The 17,951-nt window shown below is 60.4% G+C and overlaps 1 protein-coding gene across 4 annotated transcripts; it reads left to right on the forward strand.

Moving 5' to 3' along the window:
* Positions 1-91: 91 nt before the first annotated feature.
* GAA (alpha glucosidase) lies at positions 92-15,314 on the forward strand. 4 transcript variants are annotated; one of them, XM_036997399.2, is made up of 20 exons: positions 92-197; positions 2,215-2,792; positions 3,443-3,588; positions 5,522-5,687; positions 5,767-5,863; positions 6,369-6,488; positions 6,557-6,675; positions 6,779-6,910; positions 7,745-7,855; positions 8,424-8,537; positions 8,615-8,699; positions 9,480-9,597; positions 9,868-10,001; positions 11,497-11,648; positions 11,738-11,886; positions 12,778-12,919; positions 13,358-13,507; positions 13,908-14,072; positions 14,327-14,479; positions 14,806-15,314. In XM_036997399.2, the coding sequence occupies exons 2-20, from the start codon at positions 2,247-2,249 to the stop codon at positions 14,863-14,865; spliced, it is 2,859 nt and encodes a 952-aa protein (XP_036853294.2). In that variant the 5' UTR covers positions 92-197; positions 2,215-2,246; the 3' UTR covers positions 14,866-15,314. The 4 variants fall into 4 exon arrangements, with proteins under 4 accessions (XP_036853294.2, XP_036853295.2, XP_036853293.2 ...); XM_036997400.2 differs by having other exon boundaries at positions 125-197; positions 2,218-2,792; XM_036997398.2 differs by lacking the exon at positions 92-197 and adding an exon at positions 211-319 and having other exon boundaries at positions 2,218-2,792.
* The last annotated feature ends 2,637 nt before the right edge of the window (positions 15,315-17,951 follow it).

The following is a 17,951-nucleotide window of genomic DNA, read 5'->3' on the forward strand; positions in this document are numbered from 1 at the left end:
CGCTGCCGCGGGGGGCGTGGCCTCCCCGCCCAGGGGGCAAACGGCGTGGGGCAAGCGCAGGCCGCGCCTCTCTCCCCGGCAGCTCCTCGCCGCGGCGCCACCAGGGGGCGCGCGCCCCGCCCAGAGCGCCTGCGCGGGCTGCCTGTCACGTGGCCGCCGCCGGGGTCTGCGCTGCGGCCGTGCGCGCGTGCGCGGAGGTGAGCGCCGGGAGGGCCGGGTCCGCGGTGCCCTCAGCGCAGCCCCTACGGCAAGGCTGGTCGGGTCGGGGCAGCCGTGACGCCCGAGGTGGATGGATCGATGGGTGGACCGGCGGTCAGCGGTCAGGGTCCGCGCGCGGGGACAGCCCGACGGGGACCAGGGGCGCCCACGGCTCTCGGTGGCCGCCCCCGGTGTGGTTGGGGAAGGCTGTGCTTCACACGGGGGAAACTGAGGCACCGGAGGCTAACGACGCCGGGTTCCCGGCGGGGAGCTGCGCTGTTCCCACTGGGCGCGACAGGCTCTCTGGTCAGCAGACCGCTGGGCCGCCTGACCTTCAGCTCTTCCCCATTTGCTCGCTAACTGCCCAGCCCTGCCGTGCGGGCCCCCGGTTCTAGGCTCTCTTCCCTCCTTGTCCGAGAAGCGGAGTCCGCAGCAGGGGTGGTGCGGCCCCCCAGCCCCAACCACCCCCGCGCCCTCTGAGCTCTGCGCAGGAGGCCCAAGTCCTCCGATCACTAGGTGTCCTGTGTCTGCCAGGGTCAGGTGGGGCTGGGACGCATCCCGCTATGAAAACCTCTGCCCCAGTCCTGCACACAGCTGCTAAAAGCCCTGGACTGGGGGTGAGGATGGCCTTTATAGGCTACACCTGGCCGACTTGTGGCAGGGGCCTCTAGAGAGCTTCGGGGTGGGCGCTGGGGAGCGCAGAGGCTGGACCCGGTAATCACCAGTGGCCAGAGATTCAGTCCATCCTGCCCTAAACCAGTTGGGGTTTGGAGAGGCCCCCGCTGGGGAACATTGCGGTGGAAGGAGGCATCATGCCGGCCAGGTACCCTGCCCTCTGGCTTGGTTCTGTGAGTTGTAGCCAATTATTTAATCTGGGAGGCGGGGGGGCAAATCCTCCGATATGAGCCGATTGGTCACAGTTGTTGGTGACAACCTGGGACTTGGCGACCGGCTTCTGAAGTTTGAGTTGTCATGTGGGGCTGAGCCTTACTTAACCTGTGGGGTCCCGGAAGCTCATGTCAGCGTTGATTTGAACTGCTGGACACCCAGCTGGTGTCCAGTCAGTTACTGTGAGAAAAAATCCCACACATTTGAGGTCAGCAGTGTTGTGAATAAAAAGTTGGCTTTTGCACCTAATTTACCAGTGACCCCCGGGGCCAGAATGTTCCAGGTGGGCTGTGTGTGTCTGTGATGGCCCCGGCTCCCCTGCACCCAGGCCCACTCCCACCGGCTGTGTGGCTTTTTCCCAGTATTTGCGTGTGTCTAAGACCTCCCTCCACAGGGAGCTTCCTTGACAGAGGGCTCAGCCACTGTGCCCTGACACCCATGGGGGCATCTGCTCCCAGCCTGTGACACTAGGGCAGGCCGCTTCCGGGAGGCCCTGACCCTCTGACGGCCAAGGATGACCCCCTGAGCCCTGTGGCCTTGCCAGACCTCCCCTAGCCTGCAGGGACTCCTGGACCCTACCACCTCCATGGGCCAGCCTTCCCTGGCAACCTCCCTGTGTTCTCTCAAACAGATGAAAGGGCTCCCCTAATACAGGCCTTTGCATCGAGCCCACACTGTCTGCCGCTCAGAGGAGGAGCACGCACTCCCAGTCCACCCCAATGGTCAAAACTGAACAGCCCTGCCTGGTTTTACAGAACTGGGGCTTACTCTGCTGCTGTGACCTCCTGTCCACTCGTCAGCCTACCACACTGGCCTTTGTGTCCTTAAATCATTTTCATAGGTACTCTAACTGCATTCATCCATAATATTTCGGAAGACGTCATGGTGCACGGTACTCTGCAGCCTCTGATTTGGGGCTTTTCTCTCCTTGCGCTTTTTCCTCCATCCCTCATGTCTGTCTGACAAGTACGGGGACTGCGTCCATCCCCGTCTGCTCTGCTTCCTCATCGACCCCACCTCAGCCCTGGGCACTGCTGGGCCCACTTGTCACAAGCCCATGTCTGGAAGCTGCTTTGCAAGTCCCAGCCGCTCCCTCCATCCTTCCCTTGAGCCTGGTTCTTCTCTCAGCAGGCCGCCAGGACCTGCAGGTGCCACCGGCCATGGACGTGAGATGGCTGCCCTGCTCCCGCCCCCTGCTCGGGGTCTGCGCCCTCCTCTCCTTGGTCACTGCTGCCCTCCTGGGGCATGTCCTGCTGCACACTATCTCGGTGGTTCCCCGGGAGCTGCACCGTTTCTCCCCAGAACCCGAGGGGATTCACCGAGCTCGCCAGCAGGGATCCGGCAGCCCAGGACTCCGGCCCACCCCAGGGCACCGTGGCAATCCCACAGCAGCACCCACACACTGTGATGTGTCCCCGGGCAGCCGCTTCGACTGTGCCCCAGACAAGGCCATCACCCGGGAGCAGTGTGAAGCCCGGGGCTGCTGCTATGTGCCTGCCAGGCAGTGGCCTCAGGGTTCCCGGATGGGGCAGCCCTGGTGCTTCTACCCACCCAGCTACCCGAGTTACAGGCTGGAGAACCTGACCACCACAGACACAGGCTACACGGCAACCCTGACCCGAGCCACTCCCACCTTCTTCCCCAAGGACATCCTGACCCTGCGGCTGGACGTGCTGGTGGAGACCGAGAGCCGACTGCACTTCACGGTGGGCGGGCCATGCCAGGCTCCTGCGAGCCGGCCTGGGTCTGACATATCTCCTGCTGTGTCCTAGCCCGGAACAGTGCCTGGCACATAGCAGGTGCCCAGGAAAAACTTGTGGATGGAATTAGCAGGGATGCAAAGCTGAGAGGGCCAAGGTGCATGATGCACTGTGGCCATGTTACTTTCATGGTGGTTCATAATTCCCACCCTTCACTGAGTCGCTCCTGTGTGCCAGCCTGGAGCCGGACACCCTGGTTATGCCTCCCATTCCCCCGTGACCACATGCCAGGCAGAGCTACATTGCCAGATTCAGCAAATAGAAATACAGGATGCCTAATACATTTGAATTCCAGACAACCAAGGAAAAGTTCATTTTTTTAGTGTATGTCCCATGCAGCATCTGAGACATACTAAAAAGTATTTGTCATCTGAAATTCAGATTTACTGGGTGTTCTGTATTATTCCTGGCAAAGCACAGCAGTGCGGCTTTCTTGGCTCTGTACGTGAGGAAACGGGCTCTGGAAGGCTGACCCAACTGCCCACACTTGCCCCTCGCTGGGGCTGAACAGAACCATGGCCCTGATGGGGAGGAAGAGGTGGGAAGGGACGGCTGAGGGCCACTGATGGCATGACGCCACCGTCTCTCATCTCTAGATCAAAGACCCTGTCAACAAGCGCTACGAAGTGCCCTTGGCGACCCCGCATGTCCGCAGCCAGGCACCGCCCCCACTCTACAGTGTGGAGTTCTCCAAGGAACCCTTCGGGGTGGTCGTGCGCCGGAAGCTGGGCGGACGGGTGCTGTGAGTGCCGGACAAATCATTTTGACCCCATTGTCCCTGACCACACTGCCCCTCCAGCCTCCTCTCTGCTGCTGGCCTGCCCAGGCCCCGGTGCTCCCTGTCGCCTCTGCCGGGAGCCCTCCAGATCTGCCCCCGTCCCCTGCCTGGGTCTCCCAGAGCCCCTCCTCTATGTCCAGCCCAGGAAGCCCAGCCGGAGGCCTTCCCCCAGGGGACACTGGCTGTGGCTGGAGACACTGTTGGTCGCCACCACTGGGGTGGTGTGTTCCTGGCAATCTCGGAGAGGAGCCCAGGGTTGCTGCCCAACACCCCACAACCCCCCTACAGAGAGTCAGCACTGCCCTGGCCAAGGCCAGCTCCAGGCCGACACAGCCCCACCCCCACTGGGTGGCACATTGTGGCCCGCTGTACTTCTATTCACTTATCAAATGCTGCAGATGGCTTATTACACTGCAATTACTAACGTGGCTGATCCCCATAATGATTCTTACTGGTGCTCTTATTGTCCCCACTTCACCGATGGGGAAACTGAGGCACAGAGGCGCGGGTGGCTTGCTGGCAAGTGACAGCCAGGGCCCCAGCATCCTGAGGCTGTGCTGCTGCTGGCCATTCTCTGCTCCGTGTCCCTCCAGGGCCCATGTCCCCCACGGGATCTGTGGTTTGAATCATTGTCCCTGCTGCCATCTGCCCGCGACAGGGAGGTCACTCGGCCGGTTCTCTGTAGGTCACACTCTTGCCCCAAGGGAAGTATCACCCTCGCCTCCCCTCCAGGCATTGGATGCCCCGAGGCATCCTGGAATCCACTTTAGACTCAGATGTCCTGGCTGTGACTCGAGTGTCCAGCGCATCCCCTCCTCCAGGGGACAGACCTGTGGGCCAGCGTGCGGCCTCCCAGCCATCGGATGGAGCAGGGCCTGCCCCCTCGAGGGTCAGCTGCTCTGCCCTGATGCTGGGTCATGAAAGCACACTTTCCCTCGTACGCACTTTGCACTTCACCCACACGGCCCCGTGTAAACACGTGCTCCGGGCCCACAGGGCCCCTGTCTGTCACTGAATGAGGTCCCTTGGGCTGGCCTTCATCTCAAGAGGGCTCCCCTTCTGAAATCCCTTTCTGGCCCATTCATTTTTCAGCTGTGCATTATCAGCCTGCTCCCAGGGCTGACCCAGGAGGAGAGGCAGTGAGCAAATCCATACAAGTACAGTGTCAGGAATAATAATGCTAAGAAAGTTCTAGAAACGGGCTATGCAGACACAGAGGGCCAGGAAAAGCCTCTCTGAGAAGCTGACCTTTGAGCAGAGATCTTAGAGAAGTCTTTTAAAGGATTTCAAGAGATTCGGTCTTGGAAACATCACACACGGATAAGTGGGGTCTTATCTGGGCCGGGATTCTGTGAAATTAGCATCATTATTCATTGTGTGTGGAGAGGGTCCTGTCCATGGTTTTTGCCTTGCTCTTGACCCATGTGACCTCGAGGGACCCTGGCATGCCTGGCTGGACAGTGCCATGATGCTTAGCTGGGCCTGGGCCGGGGTCTAGAGCAGTGCAGCCCTTGCTGGAGGGGCTTGGGCCACAGCTCCTAGGCCTGGAAGGTCTTCAGCTGGTGTTTGTAGGGTGCTTCACCTCTGCTACTGGGGCTTCTCCATGGCATGACCCACCTGTGGCCAGGGCTCACAGGGTGGCCACCTCTGGAGGCCCACCTGGGGTAATGAGCGCTCGGCCAGGTAGCTCCCCTTCCCTGGACATGTCCTGGGTGCTCCCCACGCCCCTGCCAGGCACCCCAGGGTTGCTGGGCCCCACTGCCTGACCTGTCCTGAGGTCAGCATGTCCCAGAGCTGGCCAGACTGCAGCAGCCTGAGCCCAGGGACTCCCTGGGAGGTTCATCTCAGGTTCCACTGGCCACTGAGGATTCAAGGCTGCCTGGTCTCTTCCTGGCAGGCTGAACACGACAGTGGCCCCCCTGTTCTTCGCTGACCAGTTTCTGCAGCTGTCCACGTCCCTGCCGACACAGCACATCATGGGCCTCGCCGAGCACCTCAGCCCCCTGATGCTCAGCACCAACTGGACCAAGGTCACACTCTGGAACCGGGACATCGCCCCCATGGTAATGGGCAGCCTGGGCGGCCCTGGGACCTGAGGAGCAACGTGGTGAGGAGCTAAGTGCCATGTCCCCCATGCCCCAGCCTGACGTGAACCTGTATGGATCCCACCCCTTCTACCTGGCACTGGAGGACGGTGGGTCGGCTCACGGCGTCCTCCTGCTGAACAGCAATGCCATGGGTAAGCGAGCAGCTGGCTGCCTCCAGCCAGTTCGGCTTCTGAGCCCCAGGCCAGGGCCTTCCCTGGGGGCGGCCGTGTCTGCCTCCTCCATGGAGGGGACGACTGCTCTCTGGTTATGCCTCCCATTATGCCTGGCAGCCAGGAGCAGAGGACAGGACGGTGGGCAGGGATTGGGCCTTGTTTGCTTTTCCAAGAAATGAGACCAGGGGGTTGTGGCCTCTGACAGCCGTGCCCTTCGATGCCCCTAAAGTGGGCTCTGGGGCTCCTGCTCTGAAGGCAGGCAGAGGCCAGATGGGAGTCCCGGGGCCCAGCTGCTCAGCATCTCTGTGCCCTCCAGCTTCCTCAGTAGTGCTCAGCATAACTGTCCCCAGGCCCCCGAGCAGGCTGCTCCCAGGCTCCCTGTGGAAGACCCCCTCTCCAGGGATGGCTTGGCCCGTCATGAGGTGCCAAGGGCCTGGAGGTGGGGGTGGGTATTTGTGCCTGAGCCCAGGACTGCTTCCCCCAGACGTGGTCCTGCAGCCGAGCCCGGCCCTCAGCTGGAGGTCAATAGGCGGGATCCTGGACGTGTACGTCTTCCTGGGCCCGGAGCCCAAGAGCGTGGTGCAGCAGTACCTGGACGTCATGGGTAGGCCTGCTCCCGGCCCCGCCCACCCCTGCCCCTTGCCCCCAACTCACAGAGCGCTTGGCTCGCAGGCTCCCCGTTCATGCCGCCGTACTGGGGCCTGGGCTTCCACCTGTGCCGCTGGGGCTACCCCTCCACGGCCATCACCCGCCAGGTCATGGAGAACATGACCAGGGCCCACTTCCCCCTGGTGAGTGCAGGGGAAGGTCGGGCCCAGCAGGTGGGGCGGGCAGGCCGCCAGGGCAGGGCGGGGGCGGCCCCCAGCCACCTGCAGCGTACCTGTGCTGTGGCAGGACGTCCAGTGGAATGACCTGGACTACATGGACGCCAGGAGGGACTTCACCTTCAATAAGGATGGCTTTGGAGACTTCCCGGCCATGGTGCAGGAGCTCCACCAGGGCGGCCGGCGGTACGTGATGATCGTGGTGAGTGCCTCCCCCTCCTGTGCCGCCAGAGCCTGCAGCCCCTCTCCCGGTGGCCTCCATCCCTACGTCGTCACGGAGGACATTTCCTGAGGGCTTTTGATAGGGAGGCAGTGTCAGATCCACTGACCTGGCTCCTGCCGTGCAGTGATGTCCCCTGGAACCTCTGTGTGGGGCCCAGGATTGTTCAGGTTATAGGTTAAAGCAAGGAGGCAGTCAGCTGCCGTCACGCAGTGCCAGGGGGCTGGGTGGACCTGCGTGCAGGGGCAGGGAGAACGGCGGTGGCTGCGTGTCCGTCCTGGCCCTGCCTCCCGCAGGTCCACTGTCTCATGGGAAAGACAGGACTCTGAGTGGCCAGCACAAGACACACTCTCTCTGGGCCAGTCCCCGCGGGCAGAAGGCTGGGGCAGGAGGAGGAGGCGGCGGCCGGGAGGACTGAGCTGAAGGGTTGCCACCAGGGACGCCCCTCGGCAGAGGAACTTTGCTGAGAGGTTTGGAATGGCGCTGATACTGGCCATTCCCATCGCCCAGGGCCCTCCGAGGGCAGTGAGCGCCAGTGGTCACTCAGAGCAGGGTGGGCACAGACACAGACCTTTTTCACTGAATGAAAGAAATGCTCACCGTAGAACACTCTCCAGTTTCTAGAACTCACAAAGCAAAGGTAGAACCCACATCCAGGCACCCCGCCCCCCTTGCCAGCTGGTCCAGCCTCGCAGGCCAACGTGCAGCTCTCTCCTGCCTTGGTCCCTTGTGTGGAGAGCGTCTTCCCGTTTCCCCAGCAACGGGCGAGTGGCTTTGGGGCATTTCCTTCTCCTGACCAGTTTCTTTCTCCCACAGGATCCTGCCATCAGCAGCTCTGGCCCTGCCGGCAGCTACAGACCCTACGATGAGGGTCTGCGGAGGGGGGTTTTCATCACCAACGACACCGGGCAGCCGCTGATTGGGAAGGTAGGGCAGTGTTCTGGGGGCAAGGGGTGAGAAAGCAGGGGTCCCCAGTCAGTGGGGCAGGAAGCTGCTCAGGAATAGGGTGGGTTTCAGAAATCCCTGTGGGTTCTTCACATCCAGAAGAACAGAAAGGGTGGTGGTCACAGCTTGGGGCTGACAGTGGCCCCGGACAAGGAAGACCATCTCCAGGCCTTCCGTGGGGCCTCCTGACTTCACGGGCAGGGGCCCAGCCCAGGCACAAACTCTGCAGACCCTCGGTGAGGCCCCTGGGGGGCTTCCGGACAGTCCTGAAGCCTTCCCAGGGGCGACTGGCAGAGTCCCAACCTCGGGATGCCCAGAGGAAGGGGCCAGGCCGAGGGGAGGCTGGGACAGGCTCCCAGGAGCGGGGATGTGCAACTTCATTCCAGAGCCTTTGAGAGTGGGGCCTCAGAAGAATCCACCCCAGGGTCCCTCACCGATGCTCCTCACCACAGCAGCCCACCCGCCCCTGGTACGGGAGCGAGCCTGCAGCTCTGGGGGGGCCTCCATGCCATCTCTGGGGGCCTGGGCTCCCCTGTGGCCTCTCATCCAGGTATGGCCTGGACCCACTGCCTTCCCTGACTTCACCAACCCTGAAGCCCTTGAGTGGTGGCAGGACATGGTGGCCGAGTTCCACGCCCAGGTGCCCTTCGACGGCATGTGGATTGTGAGTTCCCGTGGCCTTGGGGACCGGCCCCTCCCCCTACACGAGGCAGGGTGCCCATTGCCGGGGCCTCCTTGCAGGACATGAATGAGCCATCCAACTTTGTCAGGGGCTCTGTGGACGGCTGCCCCGATAGTGACCTGGAGAACCCACCCTATGTGCCAGGTGAGCTCCCCCCTCAGCCCCACCACTCAGATCAGGGACTTGTCCCCTGTGTTGGAAGACTCGAAGCTGTCCCTTCCGAGGAGCCGATGGGCACAGCCGGCCTGGGAAAGTGGGGGAACCCCAAGAGTAAGGTTTAGGCGAGAGAGACGCCAGCGGAGAGTGAGACCAGGGCACGTGGCGCCGCGCACAGCCCTTCAGAGGGAGGGCATTTCAGGCTTAGGCAAACGGACAGGGAAGCGCTTGAAATGGGTCAGGAGCAGCTGCGTGTATGGTCTGGGGTCTGCAGAGGCCAGCCTTCAGCATCCCCTGGTCCTGTCCTTGGAAAAGTAGTCTGTCCAGGGACCCACCCAAGTTCTGCGGTGCGCCGAGCAGGGGAGCTTGGCGGCCCACTGGGGAGGGCAGTGAGCGCCAGCGGACTCTCAGAGCAGGGGGGTAGACACAGACCTTTTTTATTGTAATGGAAGAAATGCTCACCGTAGAACACTCCAATCTCTAGAACCCATAAAGCAAAGGTAGAACCTACGTCCAGGCACCCCCCACCCCCTGGCCAGCTGGTCCAGCCTTGCAGGCCGACGTGCAGCCTCCCCCTGCCTCAGTCCCCTGTGTCGAGGCATTTCCCCACCCCCGCCCCCAGCACCGGTCCTCTGTACCCCCGGGGCAGCTTCAGGGTGTGCCTCCTGGGCTGAGACGGGGAGTCCCCACCCTGAGAAGGACTCCTGGGATGTGGGGGGCCAGCCTTCCAGGTGGAGGCGCTATGGAAACAGCCTCCCTGTCTTCCAGGGGTGGTCGGCGGGACCCTCCAGGCAGCCACCATCTGTGCCTCCAGCCACCAGTTCCTGTCCACTCACTACAACCTGCACAACCTGTACGGCCTGAGCGAAGCCTCTGCTTCCCACAGGTGAGGGCCCCCAGGGCTGGGCTGGCCAGGGCCCCTGATCTGTGAGCCTGGCGCACACCCGTCCTCCCTGCCACAGGCTCGTTTTCCGGGGTGGGCAGGTGGCCCAGGCACAGCCGAGTGCCCAGCGTACGGCTGCTTGCCCCCAGCTCTGCCTCCCTGCCACATGACCAGGCACTTGGGCCCTGCAAGGCGCCGGCAGCACTGGCAGGCAGTGGTGGCATTCCTGGGGGACCCTGCCCCACACAGCACCTGTCTCCCTGCTCTACCCAGGGCCCTGGTGAAGGTTCGGGGCACCCGCCCCTTCGTCATCTCCCGCTCAACCTTCTCCGGCCACGGCCGATATGCCGGCCACTGGACAGGGGATGTGTGGAGCAGCTGGGAGCAGCTCTCGTACTCCGTGCCCGGTGAGAGCACCTGTTGGGGGGAACTGCTCAGGGGAGGTTTGCCCAGAGCTGGGTGCTGGGCTCAGCTCGGCTCAGAGATGCTGCTGTAGTGACGTGGAGCCTGCCACCCCCGTGCACCCACGCACCAGCATGGCCAGCTCACTTGGGGCAGCCCTCTCCCGAGTGAGCCCATCTCTGCTTCGCCCCAGCTGCCACCTGCAAAGCCATCAGATTCTGTCCCTTCTGGTGCCCACATCCTGAGCTGCAGGAAACCGCACCTGAGCTCGGCCTGCAGGGCATCTAACCCACTCTGGAGTCTGCACCGGGCTCTGCAGTGCAACGGGGAGTGTTACTTGGGTTCTTGGAGCTCAGATGCCACCATGCTCGGCCCAGGAGTGGGGGCTCAGGAGTCCTGGGGAGGGGGTTGGGGTGGCCCCAGAGTCACCGCATGGGCAGCCTTCAGCAAACCCCCAGCCTGGAAGTGCTTTGATGGTTGTGGGCCCACTTCTGTGTGGGATGCATTTGCGACCCTCAACTGCAGGGACATCCAGCAAGCCAAGCTTCGGGAGAGCAGGCCCTTCCTCCTCCAGGAAGCCGCTCCGGTTTTCATCCTGCAGCAGGCACGGCAGGCAGGCACCTCGAGAGCAGGGTCCTTGGCATGGCCCCAGTTCTTGGGTCGTGGTTCTGGGTGAGCCGACTACCTGGCGGAGGCCGTGCGGCTCCCAGGATCTGCTACCACCCAGACTAGAGTTCCCCACAGCCCCCGGCTGGCCCCGTCTTGCCCCTTGGCTCCCATGCCAGGGTCCCGGCTCCTGAGGAGACCCGGGGCAGAGGGGTCGGCCCAGTGCATCCTCCTGTCCTGCCCAGCAGTGGGGGGCTAGTGCTGGACCGAGATGGCCGGGAACCTGTCTGACCTCTCGGCAGCTCAGGGGACTCTGACCCCAGTAGCCTGCTGCCACTGGATGCCTAAAACTACCAAACTCATTCTCTCTCAGCCCCAGGGACTTGGGGCCCTGGTGGCAGGGCTGTGCTGCCTGAGCCCGGGAAGAACCCTTCCTGTTCCCTCCGGCTTCTGGGGGCTGCCGGCCGGCTGAGGCACTGCTGGGCGGGTGGGGCCCTCACACCATCTCTGCCTGTCATCTGGTGGCCTTCTCAGTCCCCATCGCTCCTCAGCATCTCCCTCCCATTAGGTCTCCAGTCATACTGGACTAGGACCCACCCAACCTGACCGACTCTGCAAAGACCCTATTTCCAGATGGGTTCACACTGGCAGATGCAGGGATTGAGACACAGTTCAACCCTAATGGGCTAGTGTTAGGAAGCAGCCCCCAGGTGTGGATTGTCCTGCTGACCGTGCATGGCAGGTGCAAAGGCCTGCACCGTTGGGGCAGGTGGGAGGGCCGTTAGGAGGGACCCTCGCCTTGGGCCAGCTTGATAGACGTGTCTCTTGGGCTCCTTGGTCCCGAACTGGTCCTTCTCTGACAGCCTGAGGCCCAGTTTGAGTCTCTCCTTCCAGAAATCCTGCTGTTCAACCTGCTGGGGGTGCCCCTAGTTGGGGCTGACATCTGCGGTTTCCTGGGCAACACATCGGAGGAGCTGTGTGTGCGCTGGACCCAGCTGGGGGCCTTCTACCCCTTCATGCGGAACCACAATGACCGAGGCAGCCTGGTAGGGCAGCAGGGTGGAGCAGGTTCTGCCCTGGGAACCCTGGTTCCGACGGTTTCTGTGCCAGGGGCTTCCTCTGCCTTTCACCGCAGCCTCAGGAGCCATACAGGTTCAGCGAGACAGCGCAGCAGGCCATGAGGAAGGCCTTCGCCCTGCGCTACGCACTGCTGCCCCATCTCTACACGCTGTTCCATGGGGCCCACGTCAGGGGCGAGACCGTGGCCCGGCCCCTCTTCCTGGAGTGAGTGCCATGGGTCAGGGAGCAATGTCCTACGGGTGGACTGCATGCTCAGTGACACCAGGGTGGCCCCACCTGTGCAGGGGTTCCCTGGGAACTGAGCGAGGGAGCAGGCTGCAGGTGAGACGGGGCCAAAACCTGGGCCCTCCCTACCAGGTGCCTCCTGAAGCCCAGTTAGGTTCCAGCTCAGGGCTCGGGTATTGGAAGTTCAGAAAAACCCAGGATGAAGAACATGGGGGGACCAGGCTGGCAGATGGCAAAGCAAGTTATAAACCTATTGTGACTGCTCTGTGATCAATCTCAAGGGAAAGGCCTTCAAAAGAAACCCATAGATTCCCCCAGTAGGACAGTACACTAAGGTCCCTCGTGACGTAACGGCATCTTGAATCAGTGGGTTAGAGGAGGATTCTCAAGAAGGTGATCAGTTAGCAACCTGCAAAAATCCGTGCATGCTCCCCTCACACCATGAAAGCCTAGCGATCCCACCGGAAAACAAGGGGATGTTCCTCAGTGTTCCAGCAGGTGAGCTTTTCTAAGCATCAAAAGCACAAAGCAAAGAGGAGATTTAATTTAGGGAAAAAAAATATCCTGAACATAGGCAAAACAGTATTAGAAGTGCCCTGTAGAGGTGAACGAGCTGGAAAAGACACTGTCATAAGGTGACAAATAGTTGTTCTCCGGAATATTTAACACCTCAGGCCTGCTGGTGAGACCGACACTAAGAACAGTAGATAAGTAGCTAGGAGCCCAGCTGACACCTGGCCCGGGCCTGGACGCCCAGTCCCACTCCTGCCGCCACCGCTCACCCAGGAGCTCGGCTCCTTTCTGAGCCTCTTGGGGACCCTCGGGCACGCTGACTGCAAAGGTCAGCACGCGCTGTGCTTGTGTGTGAAGGTTCCCCGAGGACCGCCGCACCTGGACTGTGGACCGCCAGCTCCTGTGGGGGGAGGCCCTGCTCATCACCCCGGTGCTGGAGGCAGGGAAGGTGGAAGTGACTGGCTACTTCCCCGCCGGCACATGGTTCGACCTGCAGACGGTGAGTCCCAGACCCTGAGAGCGAGAGGATGGGGACTGCACAGTGGCCCGCCCTCCTGAGCTGGCTGTGGGCTGGGCCGGAGGAAGGACACTTGGTTGTCGAGGTCCAAGCACACGTGGGCCCTCCTCGCCTGGCACTCCGCATGCATCTCCCCTGCCATCCTGGCAGTAACGCATCTTCCACATGAGGAAACTGAGGCCTGAGTGGCCAGCATGCTGGGGTCCATAGCCTCGCTGCTGCAGAGCTGAGCCAGAACCATCCTCCCTCCGTGTCCTGCCCCACCCAAGCCCTGGGTCAAGGCTTCCCCACCACGCAGCCAGGTCTCCGCCCCTGAGGTCACACCGGCTGGTCTGCTGGGCCCCCTGGGTCCTTGGCTCATGATGACAGCTTGGCCCTGGCACATCCCAGGACACCGTGTGATGGGACATCTTCCTCCAGGTGCCAGTAGAGGCTCATGGCAGCCTCCCGCCCCCACCTCCTGTACCCCTCACGCCTGCCATCCACAGCAAGGGGCAGTGGGTGACACTGCCAGCCCCACTGGACACCATCAACCTCCACCTCCGGGCTGGCCACATCATCCCCCTGCAGGTACCTGGGCTGGGCGACTGAGCCTCTTGTGCAGCTCGGGGGCTGCCAGACCCCACATGGCCTCTGTGCAATTGGGGGCCCCCCCCAGAACCCCAGGCAGCTATGATGGTGTCTGAGGGCTGAGGAAGAACCGAACAGGGAGGGCCACTCAGAATACATCCTGCCGTGACCTGTGGCTGGGCCCTGCGGTGGGAGGCCTGCCTTGTGGCCCTTTTCAGAAAAGTCAGTCCACCTGTACACATCTGTGGACCTAGCGTGTCCCTCAGGTGTCTGCCAGGCCAGGGCAGTCCCCGTGGGCACGCAGCCCCATGCGGGCAGCACAGCCCTGTCCCAGCCTAGTGTTCGTCCTGCCCTAAGTCTGGAGGCCTCAGCCAGGCTGACGTGGGCCCCCGCTTTGCAGGGCCCCGGCCTCACAACCACAGAATCCCGCAAGCAGCCCATGGCCCTGGTTGTGGCCCTGCCCGCGAGTGGGGAGGCCCAAGGGGAGCTGTTCTGGGATGACGGGGAGAGCCTGGGGGTGCTGGAGCGTGGGGCCTACACGCACGTCATCTTCCGGGCCCAGAACGTGAGTCCTGGGACCAGTCCAGGGTGGTGGAAGGCCAGTGGGGCCACCTGTCCTGGGTCAACCCAAGTGAAGAGCAGAGCCTGGGGGCCTTCCTGCCTAGCCAGAGCCCCGTGCCCCCTGCCAGGCGGGCTGGCACCCTAAGGGTTTGCCCAGGGGCGTGGTGCCCACCTGCCCTTTTCCGGAGGGGCTTCCTGCCCTGAGCCATGTGCTGACACCTCCGGTTCTGTCTGTCTGTCTCCCTCTGCTCGGGCCAGAACACCATTGTGAATGAGCTGGTGCACATGAGCAGTGAGGGGGCCAGCCTGCAGCTGAGCAAGGTGACCGTCCTGGGGGTGGTCCCAGCCCCCCAGCAGGTCCTGTCCAATGGCATTCCTGTCTCCAACTTCACCTACAGCCCTGACACAGAGGCAAGGAGCCCACAGCCAGGGCCAGAGGGCTGGTGAGGGTGAGGGGTGGTGCCAAAGACCCGGTGCTGAGCTGGGCCTTACGCGGGGTGGTGCCTGGGGGAGTGGGGAGGACTGGCCCCCAGCGGTTGTGTCTGCCCTCTGCCTGTGTCTGTTTATGGTGGTGGTGGGCTGTGTTTAAACAGCAGCTTGCTTCCAAAGCCAAGTAAGGCTGCCAGTGCAAGGCCTGCCCTCCCCCACCTCATGTCCCCTCTGCAGAATGCCAAACCCTTAGGGTCTTGCCTCTGTGACAGTTGTTGGGTGGTCAGGTTTTCCCCTCTGCCCCCCAGGCCCTGGGCATCCCTGTCTGGCTGATGATGGGGCAGCAGTTTCTCATCAGCTGGTCCTGACTGGTGTGCTGATGCTGCCCAGGAGGCCCCTCCCAGAGGCCCAGCACCTGTGCGCGCTCATCCAGGTGGGTGGGTCTCGGGGTCGGGAGCACTTAGCCCACATTGCCGGGCACCGACCTCCCTCCTGGACTCTGAGGTCCTGGGGGGCCACCCTGTGTCTGCAATGTCACGCTGGAAGCCTGCCACCAGCAGCTGTCACTGGAATGCGTGACGTCAGCCGCCAGCAGCTGCCTGTCAGTGACGGCAGAGGTGGTGGTGCTGGGGATTGGATGCTGTACTTGCCAAGGCCACACCTGACTGCTTCCTGGGCATCTGCCCCCGCCAGCAGCACGGCTGTCCACCCGTCTGTCGAGAGTGGGCTTGGGGAGCTCTGGAGAATTCTCAAGACCTGGGGGAACCCTTAACCATTAAGTGCAAATGTTTCTAATAAAAGGGTCTTTGCATTCAGGCTTCTGCTGGTCCTTGTGGATTCAGGGCAGGGAGAATGTCCCCAAGGTGGCTATACCCTCATGGTGGCACATCGCTGCACTGCCTCCCTCCTGTCACCTCCCATCCCCACATCACCTCCCTTCTGCTCATCCCCCTTCACCTTATGTCCCCACATTGCCTCCGGTCCCACATCACCTCCCATGCCATCACCTCCTGTCCAGTATCACGTTTTCTAGAATTTTATGTGAATGGAATCATTCAGCAGGTAATGTCTAATACTACCCAACAGTTTGAGATTCACCCATGTGTGCCAACACCTTGTCCTTTTTGTTGCCAAATTGTTTCCCACTGTACAGATATGCCACGATTTGTTTATTGACTTTTAATGGACATCAGGATTGTTTTGTATTTCTGTCTATTATGAATAAAGTGTGAGGAGCAGCACAGACAAGCCTTTGGGTGTGTTTTCATTTCTCTTGTACAAGTACCAAGGGGTGTGTGTCAGGTCGTGTGGTGGGGGTTGGGAGGCAGGAGGTGGCAGGGCGTGTTTCACAAAACCGCGCCCGTGTCCGACCAGCTGTGAGGACCGCGGGGGCCCCCCCTCAGCACACCGTGCCGGCCTCTCCAATTCCAGCCACTCCAGTAAGTGTGGGTCTCACTGCGGTTCTCATCTGCACGTCCCTAATGACTAACAGTGTGTACCTGTCACCCATAAATCTTTGGTGATGTGCCTGTTTAAATTTTGTGCCTATTTTTTACTTTGCTTTCATATGTTCACTGTTTTTCTATCATTACTATAACAAATCATTGCACACTCAGAGGCTTAAAATAACACGATTTTATCAGCTGTAGGCCCACAGTTTGACATGGGACTCACCAGGGCGGCCGGCTCTGTGGGAGCTCCACAGGAGAATCCATTTCCTCGCTCATGCGGGTCGCTGGCACGGTCGTCTCACAAGTGTACAAGCCTGACGTCCACTTCCCGGCTGGCCAGATGCCTTCTGGGCTTCTAGAGGTGGCTCCGGGTCTCGGCTGGAGGCCCCTTCATCTCATCTCCCAGTCCAGCAACAGCGGGTCGAGCCCCTCTCGTGCCTGAGGCCTGCCGCCTCCTGCTCACCGCGCTCTGGCTGACTGCGGCCCAGGCCTCGCCTATCAAGGGCTCATGTGATCAGACTGGGTCCGTCTGGATAACCCAGAGTAATCTCATGCCAAAATCTTCACCACTTCTACAAAGTCCCTCTTGCCATTTATTGTGACAGTCACAGGTTCTAGGGGTTAGGACGTGGGTACATTTGGGGACCATTATTCTGACCACATGGAAGTTCTCTGTACCAAGTTGCAAGTCCTTTGTCAGGTACACGCTTTGCATAGATATGCCTCCAGGCTATGGTGGTTGCCTTTTTACTTCCATAACAATGTCTTCTGAAGAGAAAAAGGGTTTAATTTTGATGAGTCTAATTTAGAATTATCTCAGCCTTCAGAAGAAATCTTTGCTAAATCCAAGGCCACTTTTCTCCCGTCCTAGAAATTTTGCAATTTTAGCTCTTCCATTTCAGTTCAGTGTCTGTATTAGACATGAATTAACAGCCAAGGTCCTTTTCTTTATTGCCTATGGCGATCCGACTGTCTGGCACCATCTGTTAAAAACATTATCCTTTCCCCCTTTAACTGCCTCAGTCCCTTTGTTGAAAATCCTTCGCCCACAAACCTGTGGTCCTTGTCTAGACACCCTGCTGAGTACAGACCCACCTTGGTGCCAACACCAGGCTGTTACTGTGGCTCACTGCTTCCTATGGGGCAACTGTACCCCCACTTTGCTTTTACGAAGTTGTTTTGGCTGTGCTAGTTCCTTTGTATTTCCATATAAATTTTATTGTCAACTTTTACCAAAAAGAAAGACTTGGTATTTTGATTTGGACTGTGCTGAATATATAAATCAGATTCAGGAGAACTGACAGCACCCGCCCTCCTGGTCCATGGGTACAGAACCTCTCCCCTGCACTCCTGTGGTCTTCGGTGCAGAGCTTGCTCATCTCTTCCCAACTTCATCCCCGAGTATTCGTATATTTGGTGCTCCTGCAATGGTGTTTTAGATTTCCTTTTCAAGCGTTCATTGCTAGCATCCAGGAATACCAGTGACTTTTTAAGCCTGACCTTCCCTAACTGTACTAGTCGTAGCGGCTTTGTTGTGGACTCCTTGGGATTTTCTACATAAAGGATCATATAAATGACATGAAGACTTCCTTTCCAGTTAGATGCCTTTTACTTCCTTTTCTTGCCTTATTGCGCTGACCAGACTCTCAGCCTGACGTGGAATGGAAGTGACGAGGACACTGTCCCTTTATTCTGAGCGCTCCGACTGTAACTGTGGGCCAGCCGACTTCTCCTTGAAGTTTTATCAGGTTTTGCTTCCTGTATTTCCTGCATTCCGAAGCATCGGTAGGTGCAGGGACATTTAGGATTGTCACATCCTTTAGACGAATCACCTTCGTGAACGACCCTCTCTACCCCTGGTGAACTGCTGTGACGTCTACTCTCCGATTCTGACAGGGCCCTCCGAGTTCACTCTGATTGTGTCCTGTGGTGGATTTTCCTTTACTTGTGCCTCACATTTCCTGTAGGCAGTGTGCTGTCATGTCACTTTATGCCTCAGTCCA

This window comes from Manis javanica, chromosome 4 (assembly GCF_040802235.1).
Source record: "Manis javanica isolate MJ-LG chromosome 4, MJ_LKY, whole genome shotgun sequence".
NCBI lineage: Eukaryota > Metazoa > Chordata > Mammalia > Pholidota > Manidae > Manis > Manis javanica.